Here is a 21,564-nt window from a genome sequence, read left to right as displayed (position 1 = left end):
ATCAGCTGATGCTATTCTTATTATATCTGTATTTTTACAGAAACAGGAAGATACAGATATAATCACTACCTCCGTAAACAAAGCTATAGTGCATTCGTGTGACGTCAGCACAGGTAGGGCTCCTTCACCAATAAAAGATCGTTGATTTCAGCTGATCTATGTCAGCTAGTGTTTTTATTGGTGTAGGAGCCCTACAAGTGCTGACGTCACACGGTGTAGGAGCCCTACATGTGCTGACGTCACACGGTGCAGGAGCCCTACATGTGCTGACGTCACACGGTGTAGGAGCCCTACATGTGCTGACGTCACACGAATGCACTATGGCTTTGTTTACGGAGGTAGTGATATAATACGCATAGCATCATCATCTGATTATAATAATAATGAATTTATTGCCAAATAAATGAAATATTTTTAGAAATAAAAATAATCATAAAAATACAATATTTTTGGCGTGACTGGAAAAAGAAGCCTTGAGCTCCATCCACGATTAGAAGTGAAATGCGCGTGTTCGTGGTACGTAAGTCTGTACGCAGCTTAAAGAACACATAAATATAAAAAGGCAAAGTTTATAAGTAGTATAATGCTGGTTCTTGATAATTAATTCCTTTATAAACATAAATAATTGGAGGGATTGGGAGAAGAACAGACGATTATTGAGCTTCGTTTGTCCCGAGTTTGAATAAGATAGCTTAGAAGGTAACGTCAAAATTTATCACACTTTTTAGCAAAAAAGCCTTAATAATCAAGGGATTAATTGGGGAAAAGTTAAATTAATCTGATATATATTCTATTTCTTTCCAATATATTTGGCACCTTCACAATCAAAATAAGTTCAACTCTAAGGCCTATTTGCACAAAAGCCGGTTAAATTTTAACCATGATTAATCTTACGAGAACCAATCAGAGAAGGCATTTTTGATAAGACGGCTTCTCTGATTGGTTCTCGTAGAATTAATCACGATTAAAATTCAACCGGCTTTTGTGAAACCGGCAATAATATTCTAATAATGAAGTAGATCACAGCCTTTGGCTGACAAACCTTCGATTATGGATGATAATAATAGCAATGAATACTGTATAAAATTTAGAAGAATGACAAAACCCAAAAACCATTTTACAGTTTGAGATTTGAAAGAAAGAGAAAAATACACCAAAGATAAAATTGTGAGTGAGTGGACTAGCATACTTTTTTACATCCTTTTCATTTTGCTGTTTTATGGTTTTATTTAATAATCGGCCGAAAATTTGTTGACAACATTTTTGTTAACAATATTTGTTCAAAATTCCATTGTCGTTGAATCATGTTTTTCTTTGATTTAGTAGGCACCAGTTTCCGTCCCTTGGAATTTAGTACCCTGAGGCCGAATTATTTACAGTCTACAAACTGAGTTGAGACAATCTAAGAAAAACAGATTTGAATGAGAAAATAGGTTACCTCTTGTTGGTTCATAGAAAGTCGCTGATGGCATTATTTGAGATCTATCTTCATCATCTTTTGTCTGGAAAGTAACAAAAATTAATTGTGTTATTTGCATTCGAAAATTTAACACTACAAAAATGATTGATATTATGACTGAAACATCTCATCTGGTAGAACTTCTTGATTCTATAACAAATAATATTATAGAACCTATAAATTTATCTTGTTTGAAATTAGTGACGGCAACCTCTCAAACTTTTTAAAGTACATTGAGCTTAACTGCTTGACTAATAAGTAAGAGTATTTAATTTATCTTAATTACATAATTTTTATTCTAAGAAAAATTATGTTAAATTTCATCATTGAAGAATCATTGTTGAGAGAAACGTTTGGTTTTGGTCAATACTATATGTATCTGGTCAAAAGACAATTTTTTCTATCCTTACATACTAGCTCAAAATAAAACAGCGAGTTTCTCACGCGTTCCTTCAAATCAGAGGTATTTCTCAGGAATTTACAGAATCAAAGATGAAACGTTTTCAATAATCTCAAAATGATCCTCTACAGTATTATACATCCTCTACAGTCACGTTATACAACCAGCACCTGTAAACATTGGTGTTGATATCCTTGTCTGACATTCGACAAAGCAAAAAGCTCTTTCTACCTCCACACTGTTGCCAAATTGTTTGTTGACTACGGAGAAACATGTACTACCAACATGTTTCTCAGGAATTTACAGAATCAATGATGAAACGTTTTCAATAATCTCAAAATGATCCTCTACAGTATTATACATCCTCTACAGTCACGTTATACAACCAGCACCTGTAAACATTGGTGTTGATATCCTTGTCTGTCATTCGACAAAGCAAAAAGCTATTTCTACCTCCACACTGTTGCCAAATTGTTTGTTGACTACGGAGAAACATGTACTACCAACATATTCTATCCCGATTATAAAAACTTATTAACTTGAAAAATATATTGGTTTAGTTCAAAGCCACTGATCAATTCCATCGTGTTTTTTTACGTTCAGTAAAAAACCTCATCACAGATGAACCACAGAATGGAAGTCGGCTAGTATCCTGACGCCAAAATCCGCCATCTTGAAAGAAAGTGTAGCATTGTAATATAGCAGTATTTTTAATTTCTAACAAGATGATGCAGTCACGTGTCGTGGTCTTGGTGCACTCAAGTCTTGGTTAGATTGATACCTTCCATTCTGTATGTATTCTGTGGCTGAACGGTTGCTCATGAGTCATGACTGACAGATGTTTCCTCTACTGCTTATATTTGTAAACAAAACTAGAACCTGACCTATCTCATTGTATAATCAATTGAAATGGATAGCCATCAAGTGATTGGAGTTGTTTAAAATGCTTTGGATGATATTTTAAATGTTATTGTATTGATGTAATCATGCATTTCTGTGCTCCCAAATACATTATAATGGTGTTCATTATAATTGTAAACAACCTCGTATTCAGCCATGTTTGTTTACGTTCAGCTACTCTGTTTACGGTCTTTTCCATCAGTAGAAAAGTACGATGAACTGATCAGTGAACGAACCGGATATGACGTTTTTTTTCTTATCAGTTAGACCAAAGACCTTGAAGAGGTATAAGCCCAAAGTTAGTAGACAGAAGGTTGGTCACTCATCTATAGTATTTTAGTTGAAATGCAATTGGAGTGGGGGAACTGCAGCCGTGACGTAGGCTGTAGTACAGAGTAGGCAGAATATCCCATTCTTGAAAATCATACGGTGACCTATAGTCAAATTATATAACACAAACATTTTTTGACATGCAAGCTTTCTGTTTCTGCTTTACAATAATTATCAAAACATTTGAATAAAACAAGCATTTTGCAATATAAAAGCAAAAACCCACCTCCTAACCTTCCCTTTCAAACCCTCAAGGTTTCTTTATCTTCTAGGTCGTGTTCATATTTTTGTAGTTTGGCTATACATCAGCTTGTGAATTTCGGGGATGAGATATTTTGATTCTCGTAGAACATGTGCTCGATACCAGCATGTGTTCAGTGCATTTATATGAATGAAATTCATTGGATTTATCGGGATCGGTTTATTGTTTTATTGAAATGCATTGGTTTATCAAGATTTTTTATGGGTTAATCTGAAATTATAATAGTATAACGTTGTCTACTAACGCTTTTCCAGCTTATTAACTTTTTCGTGTCACGTGTTTATATTCTTGAAAATCTTTCAACTTCATTTTATTCATACAAGTTGAATGAGCTTGATATATTAAACAACATCATTAGAATCGGTGATCAATTCGCTATAAGTATGGGAATTTTTAAGTTCTAGGTCAATCTTGAGGGGTTTAAACGACGATGTATTTGAAGATACAGTGAATAAACTGTATGCTCAGTGTGGTTACTCTATCACTTTTTTACTACACGTGACGTCACGCTGGCATTCGCCCCACCACTTCGAATCTTACACCTGTGAGTGATCAACCTTCTGTCTACTAACGTTGGTATAAGCCCACAATGCCAATGCCTTTCCAATGCTAGCTCTTACTTAAAATTAAAGACTACCATTGAGGTATTTTAGCGCGATATATAATATAATTTATATATTTTTGTAATATTATAGATTACAAAAATTTTCAAGACCTTTAGTATGTAATAACATAGAGAAACAATAGCGTAAGTAGATATCCCAGGGTATAGGGTGTTTATGTTGCAACTTTTACTGTTATCTCAAGCCGATTATTGTCGATTTTTACTGTTTTGTTGGGGTGAGAGTGTATGAACGGCACAGTATGATAAAGTACAACTTTACTTTGGTAATATAATAGTACTCAATACATCAGTCTAGCTTTGAGTAGTAAGAAATTGTGAATGTATAAAAATGTTAATTGGTATTACCATAGAGAAACAATAGCGTAAGTAGATATCCCAGGGTATAGGGTGTTTATGTCGCAACTTTTACTGTTATCTCAAGCCGATAGTCCACGTAGTTCTTTCCCGTGAAGCTTTATGACGCTGGTAGTCTCTCATATTGTGCCGTTCATACACTCTTACCCGGTCAAAACAGTAAAAATCGACCATATTCGACAGTGATCGGCTTGGGATAACAGTAAAAGTTGCGACATAAACACCCTATACCATGGGATATCTACTTACGCTATTGTTTCTCTATGGTAATAATCTTTCAGGTTGTCCCCTCAATGGCCGATTTCAATTCCAAGTATACCAGCGCTGCATGTGAGTCTATGCATCTTTAAGGTCTTTGAAATAGACCAAACAGTGCTTCGTTCAGAGGAACGTTCACTCACCGGTCTCATCGTTCACTCACCGATCAGTGGCTTTGAACGCAACCATGTTATTTATTTATACGTGGATACAATAACAAATCATATAAATATGATTGGGAAGGAACAACAGGCTTGGCCCAAAACTATTCCATTCCCAAATTTTGATTACATGTCCAAAAAATAGGTTATGTTTCTTCTGTGAGAAGTTCAAGCTCAACTTTCGTCCAAAAATAAATATGAGATGCAAATTTTAAATTTAGAAAAATTAAAACACCAAATAATAGTTAAATATTACACTTAATTATCACTGCACATTGTATTAATTAAGTTAATTTCTTGACGAATAAAAAATAATTTATGATTAATAGCATGAATCACTAATATAACTTGAATCACAGCTATCTAATGTAGAAGGCGTTGCTAAAAGAGAATCGGCAACACTGTAGTCTTATCATTTTCTTTATAATGTGAATAGCTGATTTACATACTTCTCCAGGCAGGTCCAACTCATAGAGGCGGATAGACAGAATATCATGGTTGTCTGAGAGGTCGCCGGTGGCCGCCGACACGCCGAAGTAGTAACCGGTCGGCAGACGTATGCCCTTCACCACGAAGCACTCCTTCCACGCTGCCTTGTTATCGATATCCGTCAAAACTGCAAAACAAATCAGCATATGAAATTTGATTTCTCTTTAAATACACAATTTATAATAGATACACAAAGAATGAATAGGAAATACACAATCACGGCCGTGTCTTGTGGAAAAAAAAACAGAAAGAATAGAGCTATCTGCTACATATGGCTTGTGCCAACATAGGCATTGCCAGGCGCTACTGCAATAAGCATATAGTAATCCTGTCAGACTATCAGGCAGCCCTCAAGGCTCTTGACTCCAACGAAATCAAGTCCAAATTGGTTTGGGAGTGCCACAAAACGCTCAGCAGGCTTGCAACGCTCAACTCTGTGCATCTTGGTTGGGTAGTACCTGGCCATGTAGGCATAGGAGGTAATAAGCGTGCAGATGAGCTTGCTAAACGGGGTTCTAGTATGCCATTCCTTGGCCCAGAGCCGGGCTGTGGCATAAGTAAAAAAACTGCCTTCCACACAATAAATAAATGGTCCAGGGACCTATACCACCAGCAATGGCAGGGTCACCCTGATCAAGCACTTGGCAAAAGACTGCTGGCAGACACAAGCCCTCGCTTCACCAGGTGGCTGGTGAGTCTGGGTAGAGGTCAGGTCAAGCAGGTAATTGCCCTAATAACTGGACATGGCCACTTCAGGAAACACCTCCACACAATTGGACTCAGAAATGAAAGCCAGATGTGTAGGCTTTGTAATCAGTCTGAAGAGACTGCTAAGCATATCATACTGGATTGCAGAAGTCTTGGAGCTAGAAGAAGGGGGGCTCTGTTTGGCTGTAAGCAACCAGGTGAGGGATGGGATGTTGGTATAGGGAAGAAACTCCTGGATCTTGTAAAGGACACGGGAGTTGGTTTACCTAACATACTTTTGGGACACACAATAAGCTTCGGTTGACGTGTGAGGTTCTTCGAACCTTTGGATCTTTGAATCCGTCCCTTCAAAACATAAACATAAAAATCTGCTACATCTAATAATAATAATAATATTTTTTTATTCAGATTTCTCTCACATTACATGAATGATAAGTTTCACAAATTGAATCAATCATTATACATATATCATCTTATATCTATCATACATGAAGTGAGAATCTATTAAAAGTTTCTTATTATATTTTTGTGGCTGCCCCATGAAGCTAATTTTAGCTTATATTGAGGCATTGTACATATTCAGAGATATTTTTGCAATATTTGAATTTATGGATGGAAATGTTTTAGGAAATACAAATTTGTAGATGTGTTTATTTCGTGGTAATAATGTAAGAGTGATATTTTTATCTATTGAATTGTGGAGTAGTAATTTTTAATTTCTATTTTCACTTGTCTGTAAGTGTCTAGATGTTGTAGATGATTCGGTAGACTATTGAGAATGGATGGTACAAAATATTCTGGTACAGCTTTTCCTATTTCAGTGAAGTATTCTGGTGTTCTATATTGTGTGTGTCTGGTGTTGTATCTGTTTTCATTGGTACGTCGATAAGCATTTTCAAAATAGTATTTCAGCAGTATTATATAATTGTACAGGTTTCTGAATGAGAGCAGTTTTAAAATGTTTGTATCCACTCCTTGGAAGAATATTCTTTTGATTCTGTTGATTAGCTGACTTACTGGGTTCAATATATAATTGGGTGCATGTCCATAGACAGTTATACCATATCGTATTTGAGATTCAACCAAGCTGCAGTAAACTGTTCGTTTTGGCTTTCAGAGATTCTCTCATTTGGTAACACCTATGTGCTATGTACCTCAGTTTTTTTGCTAGTATCTGGGAATGGGTGTGCCACTTCATGTTTGAGTGAAAATTCAGTCCAAGATATTTTACTGTATCTGAGTGTTTAATTTTCTTACAGTTGCATGGATTGAAAGTGGTGAAGCATTTATAGTTATGATAATAACTAAATAATAATAATAATAATAATGATAATAATAATAGTAATAATAATGTCTATGGTCAAGGGTACAACACGACCAGATGAGTTTATTAAAAATATTGACATGATTACAAAAAGCATATAAGTTACAATTTATTCACTAAGTATTAATACAATTGGTTGATTATTTGCTGATCTGAGAAAATGTGGCCCCTACTATATATGAATATGTGTCGGGATGCCACTAATTAAATAGCAAACTAATGCTAATCAGTTGCTGACTTTATAACGTGGATCTGACCTATCAATAATAATTATATAAATAATCCGTAGATATTACTAATATCTAGTAAGACAGATAGACAGTTATTCATTTCAAAAAATGCAAATTACAAAATAAAAACCGTATGTACTCAAAACAAGTATCAAGAAAAACAACCAAAAAATAATAATATTATTATATTATAATGAATACAAGGCTCAACTCACACTTACGCGATTTAGGTCGAGAAGAGACTCGACTCTATAGTGAGGTCCACGTTATAATGGCAGTGAAGAAAGATAGGAGAAAAACGTTGCCAAGTCTCTCCATTTTGCCACTGACTGTACACAGCTGTTACTCAATTCATCCCATTAAATTTTATCACGTACACCCTGAGTAGCTTCAGAGGTGGGTGATTGATACCCAGGTGTTGCTCCTGGATGACTTCGCTCAGTCGTAATGTGGGCGGGGAAAGGAGGCAAGTCGAAGTTCTTCTCCTTCTTCTTTGATCCTCAGCTGGCGTGAACAGCACCTCCTGGTGCTTCTGACGGCGTGAAGGTCGCTCTCTTCTCTGATGACACCACTTTGATGTAATTTTGTATCGGCCTTACGGCCTCGGTTCCGCTCCAGTGGAGTAGGAAAAGGAAGGACAGAAAGGATAGGGACGGCAGACAACGGTCCGCTGTGCCCTGGGGAAAAGGAAGAATAGGGACGGCAGACAACGGTCCGCTGTGCCCTGGGGAGAAGGAAGAATAGGGACGGCAGACAACGGTCCGCTGTGCCCTAGGGAGAAGGAAGAATAGGGACGGCAGACAACGGTCCGCTGTGCCCTGGGGAAATGGGAGGACAGGGACGGCAGACAACGGTCCGCTGTGCCCTAGGGAGAGGAAGAATAGGGACGGCAGACAACGGTCCGCTGTGCCCTGGGGAAATGGAGGACAGGGACGGCAGACAACGGTCCGCTGTGCCCTAGGAGATGGGAGGACAGGGACGGCAGACAACGGTCCGCTGTGCCCTGGGGGAATGGGAGGTCAGGGACGGCAGACAACGGTCCGCTATGCCCTGGGGAAATGGGAGGACAGGGACGGCAGACAACGGTCCGCTGTGCCCTGAGGAAATGGGAGGATAGGGACGGCAGACAACGGTCCGCTGTGCCCTAGGGTGATGGGAGGTCAGGGACGGCAGACAACGGTCCGCTGTGCCCTGGGGAGAAGGAAGAATAGGGACGGCAGACAACGGTCCGCTGTGCCCTGGGGAAATGGGAGGATAGGGACGTACGGCAGCCAACGGGCCGCTGTACCAGGGCAGGAGGTCGGGGACGTACGGCAGCCAACGGGCCGCTGTACCAGGAGCAGGAAGGTTGTGAGCGGAATGCTGTGGTCTGGGGCTCGTCCGGCCTTTAAATACTCCCCCAAAGTGGAGGGGATGGAGTTGAGCGCCGCCAGAGGCGGTGGAAATCGGCTTGATGCGCGGAAGATGGGGCGCCATCGGTACCTCCTTATCTCCGCGGTCGGCAGCATCGCTGATAGCCGAGCGTCTTTCTTCAATATTATTATTTATTTAGCATTATTGTCCCGTCACTATTTTACTTTGTGACACCCCATCCTACTTGGGGGGGGGGGGGGTGTTCGGAGCCTCTATGGCACCACCTTAAAAGGCGTGAGCCATCTAGGCATCACCTTAAGAGGTGTACACCTCTCAGGCATCACCTTAAGAGGTGTAAGCCGCTCACTATGAGCATCATCTACACCTGGTCCACAGGTACATATTTACACTGTCCATCTGGTAACCGGACTTTCATACGTGGTCGACCTGCTCGTCTGCGCTTTCCTGGTGTTGTGTTGCGGTGACACAGCACCGGATCCTTATTTCGAGAGGGGCCTGGTGTGGGTTCCTGGGACGGTGGGTCTACTTCCTTGATGGTCAAAGACTGTGATGGCTCTTCTACATCCATATCAATGTGGGGTGGTAATAACTTTTCCACATCACTCTTGGAGCTACCACATGTATTGGTGGCTGGGGCATGAATCGTGGCCTGCCGTTCAGACTCAGTCATCTCATCCCTGTGATCCATCACAATGTTGCTCCAGGATTCTTGCCTTGGAATATATGACATCTCCACCTTGCTATCAATCAAGGCATCAAGTTTGACTCCATTCAAGCCAACCTGCTTGAACATCCCTCTGTTGCGACTCTTGTTGTCCTGAGAATCAGAATCTATAGCTGATATTGTTGGGACTGCAGTTGTCTTAGTCCCCAATAAGAGAGATCGCGACATAATAAGCGGACTTGAAGGATTCAGTTGAGGAGGATCCCACTCCACCTCTCTCGTGAATGTGTGAATATTCACCCTGTTTTCACGCATAAATTCCATGCCTAATAGCAACTCTTGTCCAAGTCCTTCCATTATAGATGCCGCTAGTGGAATTGTGACTTGTTCTATAGTTATGTTAGTCGTCACCTTACCATTCAAGAGGGTAGACCGTCCATCAGCTAATATTGCTTGGTGACGTGCTGGTTCTTTCCGTATCATCCTATTTTCCGGAGGACTTCATAGACCTCGTTACTTTATAATTAGCTTCAGCGCCAGTATCTAGCAATGCCCGACACTTTTACCGCCGATTGTCACGGTGATGAATAGTCTGTTGTCCTTGATGACTCTTCAATCACAGGAATCCTTTGTGCCGTTCGCATCACTGCGTCTTGTTTGGAATCTATTCTCCTTTTGCTCATCACAGGTACATTCCAGTGCTCTCTTCCGCACCTTTACATGGCAGGATTTCGGACAGTTTGATCTCCAGTGCCCCGGTCTCTTGTATTGCCCACACTGGTTCAGACTCACTAAGAGATGGTCTGTTACTAGTAGGGGTTATAACTGTCTCAACCTTGAGCCTTGTAATCTTTTTTGTGTCCTCAATCATGTGAACTCTCGAATTCTGTCTATTCTGTTTCTCCTCTGCTTTTAGTTCATACTCCCTCGCGAATTTTTCCAATTCGTGATACTATGAACATCTGATTGCCGAATATACAATTTGTACCGTGGGAGGAGATTCTTATACACTCTCTGTAATTTATTCTCGTCTGTAAAACCTCCTCGACGCCTCATGAGTGTCAGTACATCTTCGAGAAATTCGTCAAACGATTCACCTTCTTTTTGCTTCCTTGCCTGAATTAGAGTCTCGAGGTCCTCCTCATAGGTAAGTGGGTAGTAGCGTGATCTGAAATCTGTCACAAAATTGTCCATGATTTCCACTGGTCACGACGATTACGCATCCATAGGGTAGCTTTACCAACTAGTAATTCAGGTAGCGCGACTAGTAGTTGGTTGCCAGTGAGCCCATAGCTTGTTGTAGCTCGTCTAGCCTTCTAAGAAGCTGGAGCATCTGATTGGCCATCGAATGACAGTCTCCAGCTTCTTACTTGTCACATACCGCCCCTGGGTCCATGAGGGGGTTGTGTGAATGTTGGTTCCAACTTCAGCATGAGTACCTGTTGCTGAGTGTCTGGATTCCTCACTTCTTCTGCTCACTATTCCAGGTCTTGGGCTGGGAAAACGTACAGCCATCTTCTTATGTTGTTCTACTAACAACCTTCTCACTCAGCAAGTGTTCCAGATGACACTATGCCCCAATCTTGTAGAAGATTGAATGCTCTTCCTTTTTCAATTTATAGATCCAGGAAACTCTGGGTCGGCTATCACCTCGGGGTTTATGTCCTCGACCGACTGATCCTCTGTCAGCTCTGGTGTTGAGCATCTGAATCAGACTCTCCCTGTTCACTCATGATTCTTACTTCGTTGCCTCGTGCCCCACGTTGGGCGCCAATCTATCACGTACACCTGAGTAGCTTCAGAGGTGGGTGATTGATACCCAGGTGTTGCTCCTGGATGACTTCGCTCAGTCGTAATGTGGGCGGGGAAAGGAGGCAAGTCGAAGTTCTTCTTCCTTCTTCTTTGATCCTCAGCTGGCGTGAACAGCACCTCCTGGTGCTTCTGACGGCGTGAAGGTCGCTCTCTTCTCTGATGACACCACTTTGATGTAATTTTGTATCGGCCTTACGGCCTCGGTTCCGCTCCAGTGGAGTAGGAAAAGGAAGGACAGAAAGGATAGGGACGGCAGACAACGGTCGCTGTGCCCTGGGGAAAAGGAAGAATAGGGACGGCAGACAACGGTCCGCTGTGCCCTGGGGAGAAGGAAGAATAGGGACGGCAGACAACGGTCCGCTGTGCCCTAGGAGAAGGAAGAATAGGACGGCAGACAACGGTCCGCTGTGCCCTGGGGAAATGGGAGGACAGGGACGGCAGACAACGGTCCGCTGTGCCCTAGGGAGATGGGAGGACAGGGACGGCAGACAACGGTCCGCTGTGCCCTGGGGGAATGGGAGGTCAGGGACGGCAGACAACGGTCCGCTATGCCCTGGGGAAATGGGAGGACAGGGACGGCAGACAACGGTCCGCTGTGCCCTGAGGAAATGGGAGGATAGGGACGGCAGACAACGGTCCGCTGTGCCCTAGGGTGATGGGAGGTCAGGGACGGCAGACAACGGTCCGCTGTGCCCTGGGGAGAAGGAAGAATAGGGACGGCAGACAACGGTCCGCTGTGCCCTGGGGAAATGGGAGGATAGGGACGTACGGCAGCCAACGGGCCGCTGTACCAGGGCAGGAGGTCGGGGACGTACGGCAGCCAACGGGCCGCTGTACCAGGAGCAGGAAGGTTGTGAGCGGAATGCTGTGGTCTGGGGCTCGTCCGGCCTTTAAATACTCCCCCAAAGTGGAGGGGATGGAGTTGAGCCGCCGCCAGAGGCGGTGGAAATCGGCTTGATGCGCGGAAGATGGTGCGCCATCGGTACCTCCCTTATCTCCGCGGTCGGCTAGCATCGCTGATAGCCGAGCGTCTTTCTTCAATATTATTATTTATTTAGCATTATTTTCCCGTCACTATTTTACTTTGTGACAATTTAATCTAATAATAATTATCATTCCCTTGATACTTCCCTTGAATCAATTTAATGACAAACTAATCAAGAAAATATATTTTTTCATAATTTGATTCCAAAGTTGGCTTTCATAACTGAGATTAGATTTTCATTCTTAAACAAACCTTAAATGGCGGCTAATTTAAAAAGCTGTGATACAACAATCTGAATTTCAAAACAACAGAGATTAAGTTATTTGGTATATTCTAATTTCTTTTAAAAATAATAGAAATCTTATTTAAAAATAAGTAATTTCAATGGATTAATTCTGAAATAACTATCCAATATTATTTATACCGGTACGAGTAGGTCTAACCTATACGTGTAGGCTAACTGAAGCATTAATGAAGTCTGGGATGGTTAGTTATTAGCTATTAGAATGTCATAAAAGTTAGTTATCAGCTTTTAAAATGTCATTTCAGGTATTTTTATTCGTGTTTCTCATACGGTAGTATTTAAAAATTATTTCATTGTTTCAAAAATACATTTTAAATCAATTATACGACTTGTGTACTCAAGTATTTTGATAGAATGGAGAAACAAAATGGCGGCAAAATGTTTGTTCACTTTTGTACAGTCACTGTCAAAAGTAAAAATAAAATATTCTGGCAAATAGACAACATTGCAAAGCGAGAGAGAGACAGTGCTATATGTTTTGTTGTATGATAGAAAATGACAGCAACAGTATTGCCAATCGTACACTGCCATTATAATGTGGACCTCACTATAGTCGAGAGCATGTGTTTCCAAATGGTGACACTCAGACCAGTCGATTCTAGTCTCCGCGAAGTCACCATTTGAAAACACATGTTCTCGACTAGAGTCGAGTCTCTTCTCGACCTGAGTCGCGTAAGTGTGAGTTGAGCCTAAGCTTAATAGTTTTTACGAAAATGGTCTACATGGACAAATACCTGTGCGCAAACCAGAGTTGATTATTCATATTTCAACAGGGAGGAAGAAAACAATTTTCATGGATTCAGAAGCTTATTGAGACTATTATTACTACCTTCAGTGAATTATACAGAGTGATTCATAATTATGGTAAAATAATTTTATAAGTGATAGTAGAGGTCAACTATGAGTTATTAGTTCTCTCCTCATAAAAACAGCAAATTTTTGTGATGTAATGTACTACATACGAATACATTTTATTCAACTTTTATTTGAATTTAGTTTACACAGCTTACATCATTCTTTTCAGAATTAAATTCTCTACAATTTTTATTGCGAAAAATTATTTGTTTACTGGTCATTAAAGTAAGTTATTGGGCATCAAACGTAGAAGTCTGTGTTTTTCTACTTGGATTTTTTGCATATTTCAACTTTTTTCTCAAAAACTACTCACACTACAGCTTCCAGACTAGTTTTATTCAATTTTTCAGATATTTTTCCATATGAATCCAGCATAAGTTTTTCAAAAACTAGTCCCCAAACAATTCAGCATCGGTGTATTTCACCAGAGGAGCTGAATTCCGGGCGAAATCTTTCACCCTGTATAGCTCGCTAATGAAGCGTTTATGGATATATGTTTATAAGAACTTTTTTCTTATTTTTACCTCTACTATCACGTATCAAATTATTTTACCATAATTATGAATCACCCTGTATACTAGAGAATGCGCTTTTTCAGGGAAAGACTTCATGGAAGTACCACCAACAATTACAGTAATAAGTTGAAAATAATATATGAAACGTTAAAAGTAGATTGAGGAAAATAATAAGAACAAAGGTAAATAATTAGAAAAATATATGAATATAGAATGATTCATTTATTAGGAATAATTTCTATTTTAGCGAGATTCACTTCTAACTGTCAATATTGGTTAAATGAGAAGCAGTGATGTTAATCTCTTATGAATAACATCAGACAGTTGAGACAACATGTTGAAACAACATTTTGAGACAGTTTCAAGTTTTTAATCCATAAAAATGTTGAATTTTCCGTTATCGAGTAGGCTAGGTAAGGTTTCTTCAACAATAAAATCATGAAAATGTTAATTGAAAAAATCTGGTGTGGTACACTCACACAACTTTCCTTGCTCATTGAACTGTAAGCCTCATTCTTAGACGAGAATAATTTAGGGGAATCCGAATAACATAATGACGATTGGCGGCAAAATATTTGCAACTACGATCAGACTACTTTATATGTCTATATATATTGTTTTCAGAGCACTTTTTCCTTTGTGTAAATAGTGAAATTCGATGATTTTTTCAAAAGTCGTCAAAACAGCTGTTCTAAATATGAAATATCTCGACTATGACTGTGTTCTTTTTATAAACTGCTCTACCTACCTACCTCATGTACGAGAAGGAGGTTACGAAGTCCATTTCTCAAGAATGGGGTGGACCCCCCATTTATTTTTCCAGGAAAAAGACTTATGCCAGTTGATAGAGCTGATAAATAACTATACAGGCTATTAATTAGAAAAAAATCGGTCAAGTAATTTTTGAGAAAATCGTGAAAAACATGGTTTTTTAGTAATTAAAGAAAATCGTTGAAGCCGTTTCCGAGAATACCATGAAAAACATGGTTTTTTAGTCATTATCCGCCATTTTTCTCAATAATATTACGGAGCTCCTGGAATTTTCCCAGAAATGAGACTAATGTCATAGGGCTTATAAATAGCTATCCATGGTATAAATTTGAAGAAAATCGTTAGAGCCGTTTTCGAGAAAAACGTGAAAAACATGGTTTTTTATTAATTATCCGCCATTTTTTCCGCCATCTTGAATTTAATTTCATTGAATTTCTTGTTGTCGGATCCTTATGGTATAAGGACCTTAAGTTTAAAATTTCAAGTCGATCGGTTAATTAGGAATGGAGTTATCGTGTTCACAGACATACACACATACACACACACACACACACACAGACCAACACCCAAAAATCATGTTTTTGGACTCAGGGGACCTTGAAACGTATAGAAAACTTGAAATTAGGGTACCTTAATTTTTTTTTGGAAAGCAATACTTTCCTTACCTATGGTAATAGGGCAAGGAAAGTAAAAAATATATGTATATAGAATGATTCATTTATTAGGAATAATTCTATTTTAGCGAGATTCACTTCTAACTGTCAATATTGGTTGAATGAAAAGCACTGATGTTAATCTCTTATGAATAACATCAGACAGTTGAGACAACATGTTGAAACAACATTTTGAGACAGTTTCAAGTTTTTTATCCATAAAAATGTTGAATTTTCCGTTATCGAGTAGGCTAGGTAAGGTTTCTTCAACAATAAAATCATGAAAATGTTAATTGAAAAATCAAGGAAATGGAAATGCTATGATTCAACCTAATACTAAACCATTTTTATCGATTTATTCAACAATGAAATTGTTCCTATTATAGTCAACTATATCATTCTTTCAAGTTGAAAAGCCATCACATAATATTATTGGTTTATATCATTTAGTCAACTATGTGCCGGTTGCTCAAAAGCCGGTTGAATTTTAACCGTGATTAGTTTCACGAGAACCAATCAAAGAAGCCGTCTTATCAAAAAGGCCTTCCTGATTGGTTCTTGTGGAATTAATCACGGTTAAAATTTAAACGGCTTTTGTGCAACCGTGCCTATGTCAAAACAAAATTTTAAGCCTAAAAGCCATCACAAAATAGATTTGATTTGTGTATATTTCTGGCTTCAAAATTTTCTGAAATAACTTAATTTATTCAAAGTGCGGTGATATTAAGTGCAAAATTTGACTATAATTTGGTATTTTAATCATTCTAAATTCAAAATTTCTAGCTAATATATTATATTCTTGGACCGAACTTTGAACTTTAACTTTCCTCAGTAAGAACATAACCTATTTTTTCGGACAATTTCATTATTTATCAAAATTTGGGATTGGAATAGTTTTGGGCGATGCCTGTTGTTCTATCCCAATCATGAATATGATTTGTAATTATATCAACGAATAAATAAATAAATAAAATCAATCACTTTCGATTATTCGCGAAGCGTAAAACATTTTGAAAAATACAAAAAGTTGAAATATTATTGGCGTTTACCGGTGAGAACGTCTTCTTGGTAGCGGATTGCAATGTGCGTGTCGTGATCCAAATTCCTGAACTTAGCTTCACAGCCGGCCAACTGGGTGTGAGTTCCATCTCTGTCATGGTCGTAGTGCAACGTACCATTGTTCACCATACCAGATATGTACGGATGTTGATGCTGAAATTGGAAAAAAATAACATTATTTAAGTAATAAAAACCAATTGTAGACATGTCAAACAATTATTGACAATATAAATCTAGATCATAAAATAATATAATGGTAACTCAGTGACCCAATACGAAGAACCATTGTAAACCATTCCAGATGATGTAGAATAGGGATGTTCATGCTGAACTAAAAATAATATATTGACAAAAACAAACATATATTTTTACGAATTTTGAAGCTAAATGAGAATAGGCTATAGTGAGTTCCACGTTATAATAGCAGTGAAGAAAGATAGGAGAACAGCGATGCCGATTCTCTGCCTTGCAAATGCTTTATATAGAGGATAGCTGATACCAGTATATCTGATGTACTGTATAACTGATTAATTGTTCCTTTTTGTCTAAATTAATAAATTGGGTACCAATTTTATTCGTCAAGAATATATATATATATTTTTTTTTCAATAATTTGAATAATAAATTTTCAAAATTGAGATAAAGTATTTTATTTAGTTATACTTTTACATTGTTAAAAAACGATCTGGCGGAGCTAGAAAAGGATATCGCTATTAGCTTTGCTCAATGATATACAAAGATAGCATCATTAATTCTAATCAAGTACTGTCATTATATTAAAGAGGACCTTACTGTTGTAAAGGTGAAGATATCGATAGAAAAAAATGTAGAAATTAGAGACAACACACGTGAGAATAATAACAATAATGATTGTATTTTATGATTTGTCTTCCTGTTAACGAATGTGATGAATGAATAATAATAACATTTTCCATGAACAATCTTCAAAAAAACTATCCTTATTTTGCAAACCACCCCCTAACCATTAACTAAAAAATAATTTTCAAAAAACGAGAATTGAATGGCATAAAGTATTTTCCCTGTCTTTAAAACAAAGGATTTCACCTTTTTTACCTCTAAAATGATCAGAAATCGAAGAACTCTCATACAACCATGATCCCGCATTATCTGTACTACAATTATATTCGAGAAGAAAAAAAATGTTCAAGAAATTCTGGGTGTGCGTGGAGTTGTAAATGCTATTTTACATAATATAATTAATAGCTAGTGCGGGGAGACTTTATGGTTACCCTGTATCACTAATCATCCGATCAGAATTCAAGGATATTATCTGAATCTTCATCAACCTTTTCATAAATAATTGATCAGGTGAATTCCGTTATCCCACTTGCAAGCAAGAATGGAGGAAGAAATTATGTGAAAAACCTGTTATCAATCTTTCTGATTGCTTTGCATTTCTACACATACACGTAGTATTGAAAAAATGATAAGGATTGACGTAACAACATTCAAATGACGATATTAGAAAGCCACACACATAATATATGCTTATCGAGTTTGTAACTGCATTGAATTATCGCAGATAATAATATGCTGATTTAATACTTTACTTCCATCTACTCTGCAATAGTAAAAATGTAACACAATAATCAAAGAATAAAGTGAACACTAGATTGAAATGTGTGTAGTTTTTATTTATTTATTTAATCATTCAGAATTACACAACTTACAGAAAAGTACCACAGGCTTATAAGCCCAAAACGGTTCCAATTCTACTTTATACAACAGTCCAAATGATTAATAATGAACATATAGAGTTTTTTTTTATAATTATTTTATTCTGGAACATTCTAGATGTTAAGATTTAGCTAAAAATTTTATTCAAGTGGGCTTACGAATTGAAGAACAAAACAAAAGTACCTGAAAAACTTCAAAATAAAAAAATAATTCAAGATTGATTGGTACTGCATTGTAATCTTTAATTTCAAGTGGGAATCTATTGAAGATAAATGAGATTCTTTATTCATTAGTGAAATTTACATTTTAATATCTATTATTCATTATTAATTTATTTTAATATTTATTTTTCTTTGGCGTATTATTCTGACAATTAACTCACACTTCGGTTAATTATTTTCCTTGTTCATATCAATTCTTTTATAGAATTGTTAACCCAAAAACATTTCAAACCAGAAACCACAACCACAACACCAGATACAGAAATTTTCTCATCACCAGTGTTGCAAGGAAGGCACTATACCAGAGACATTTCAATTATTTAGCACCAAAATTATATAATCTACTTCCTGCAAACTTTAAACAGATTAATCATCCTAGACAGTTCAAAACAATAGTACACAATTGGTTGATGAGCAAAGGAAGGCATAACATAGAAAACATTATTTCAAACAACAACTAACTACCTAATAAGTTACTAAACACTAACTAATTAATAATCCGAAAAAAAACAAAACAAAGTCTACTCTAGAACATGGTACGCCATAGTGGAGTAGGTCAATTTCCACACAGAAAAAACTAAACAAGTAGAGGGCACATTATAAGAATTTTTTGTAACTAACTATTGTATTTAATTGTAATTTATCTAATATTTTGTGTAATTGATTTTGTAGTTTCAGTTTTTTTTGGGAAATAAACATTTATTTATTTAATTTCAGTTCCATTGTATTTGTTAAATAAACACGCATTATTAGAACAGTAGACTAATGGATAGAATAAACGAATTTTCTATTGTTTACTAGCATTGGCGACTGATATTTTCTTCTTGTTTCAATTAGTTCTGCCAAGTTTTTTCATACAATTAGTTTTCACGCCAAATTTACTGTCAATAGTTCAAGCATTATATTATGCGAGATGAATTGAAGCTAACAACATCTATTCAACTGAAATGAGATGTGTAGTCATGCACATGCTAATGGATTAGTTGTAGTGGTTAACTACATCTGCCATTCAATAATCATTAACATACATTTGATATTTCTTTTATGGCGCCGTTATTAGATGTCTAGATGAAGATAGTTCGTAGAATTTACTCTAATAATTCAAATATGGCCAAGATTCAACACAATAAAAAATTAATTTTTATCTTCTATTAACATTTCCATAACTATTGAAGATACACAAACAAAAACAAAAACAAAAAACATTGTAAAATTATTCAGAATGTAAAACGCTTTGGTCTCTCCTGATGTAAGAGTATCTCATTGAGGCCACCTCCACTATGTGATGTTTATTAGCTCCAAGGTCACTTCCCGATGGTTTGGAACCGAACTAAAACTCGAATCATCATCCTGTGCTTGAATAATGCTTAACCAGTGACGATCTCATAAAAACTCAAGATGCTTGGGATGTATTCTCATCTAATCTATGAATGTTTTCAAAAATGATGTCTACTCTATATTTAATATTCAAAATTTGTAATGAATTCCATTATAAAGGTGCATTATATAGTTTGAGTTTAATTAGTGATTAGTTGTATGAGTTGTTATATTCATTAACCAAGATATAGTTAATCAATTACAGTTTCTTTAAATGAATTCATTTGATTTGCTACCTATTCATATTCTTTATTCCTCCCTGTACATTCATGACCAGTTTACTGGATGGATGGCGTCAAAAAAGCGAGAAGGCAGGTCAAACTATACTAGGCTATAATCCTTGTGTGCATAGAAATATTCCTTAACTGAGTAGAATATATTCTTCTTCAGTCAGATTTCAACTCGGTCTTTGAAAGCAATAACTTGCAAGTTCTACACACTAACGGACAGGCCACATTTATTATTAAAATCGAATTAAAATTGATTGATTATAATCTTATTTAGAATCTGCAGAAATTCAAATTTGAATTTGTAAAAGTCTAGAACTGATGATGGGTTCTTGATACATTTCGAATTATTCCCAATTATTGACTGCATGCCGGTGTTTAGAATAAGGCTAGTTTCACACACATTCGGTTCGGTTCGTTTTCGGCAGATTCCGATAAGTGTGAAACGGTAATTCAGTTTGAATACGGTACCGAATAGAAACCGCATAGGACCGAACGCCCACTTGACACTAATAAATTCCATCAGGTTTGAATTCGTTTCTAGCAAAGGGGCTACTTTCACACACATTCGGTTCGGTTTGGTTTGCTTTCTGTTCTTTTGCGGCCAATTCCGATAGGTGTGAAACGATGATTCGGTTTGTCATATTCAAATTCGTTACTAGGAAACAGGAAACAAAAACAAAGTCTTTCACACAAGCTCGGTTTTTTTATTATTTTAACCTGATATCGTTTCAAAATCTTCTGTAAAAATCATAATGGTCAATTCATTTCAGTTCACTGGAAGAATTATTTACTCAACGAATAGTTGCTAAAAAAATATGAAGATAAATAGATATGAGGAGAATTTTTATTATTTTATTTTTCATGAAAATAACATGATTTCATTGCTGGAGAGAAGAGATGAAGGTTATGTACCATGTGTCAAAACAAGAAACAATTTTTAAGTTAAAAAAAATAATCACTCTGAACGTCCAAAATTAACATGATAAAAAACTATTCAGAGTTCACAATTTTGAATTAACTTGAAAATTTTGTAGTTCAAGAAATCACATCTTACTATTTGAACACCAGCTGTTATATTTTAATACCAGCATGAATATTGTGATAATCCAAACACAGCTGTGTCTGAGAAGACAATACCGAATTACAACCTGATTATGTATGAAAGTCTCATTCGTTTTCGGCAACGAACCGAAAACGAACCAAATAAAATGGAACCGAATGTGTGTAAAGCTAGCCTAACAACGAAATGTGTGAATAATACAATTAATAACTTTCATAATTCAATCATCTAGTGAAAAGTGATAATAATACTGACATTATGTTCACCATTATGGTTGCTGTAGGTGTCGAGGAAAATCGCCAGGCCCGAAAAGAAGTCGGTGTTTCCGAAAACCGAGCCAGGTTTCATTCTTTCTCTTGCATACCAGATGGCCATTCCATCACCAAACAACTCCTTGCCTCGTCCGTGCACTTTGAAATGCACCTGCAGCTCCCAATTCTTCACTTGAACTGGCTGCAACATCCACCACATTTATAATTAAGTTAC

General features: G+C 37.3%; 1 protein-coding gene across 1 annotated transcript in view; it reads right to left on the bottom strand.

Moving 5' to 3' along the window:
* The window catches only part of LOC111050204 (vesicular integral-membrane protein VIP36), a 29,856-nt gene that overhangs the window by 3,534 nt on the left and 4,758 nt on the right, over positions 1-21,564 (bottom strand). Inside the window, exons 3-6 of the mRNA XM_022336483.2 lie at positions 21,334-21,531; positions 16,483-16,645; positions 5,199-5,365; positions 1,439-1,502 (exon numbers count right to left, since the gene is read on the bottom strand). Of these exons, the coding sequence (XP_022192175.2) occupies positions 1,439-1,502; positions 5,199-5,365; positions 16,483-16,645; positions 21,334-21,531 (592 nt within the window). The remainder of the gene's footprint in view (positions 1-1,438; positions 1,503-5,198; positions 5,366-16,482; positions 16,646-21,333; positions 21,532-21,564) is intronic.

The sequence above is a fragment of the Nilaparvata lugens genome, chromosome 1 (genome assembly GCF_014356525.2).
Source record: "Nilaparvata lugens isolate BPH chromosome 1, ASM1435652v1, whole genome shotgun sequence".
In the NCBI taxonomy this organism is placed as follows: domain Eukaryota; kingdom Metazoa; phylum Arthropoda; class Insecta; order Hemiptera; family Delphacidae; genus Nilaparvata; species Nilaparvata lugens.
Note: the sequence above shows the minus strand (reverse complement) of the source record. Positions and strands in the feature narration are given on the sequence as shown.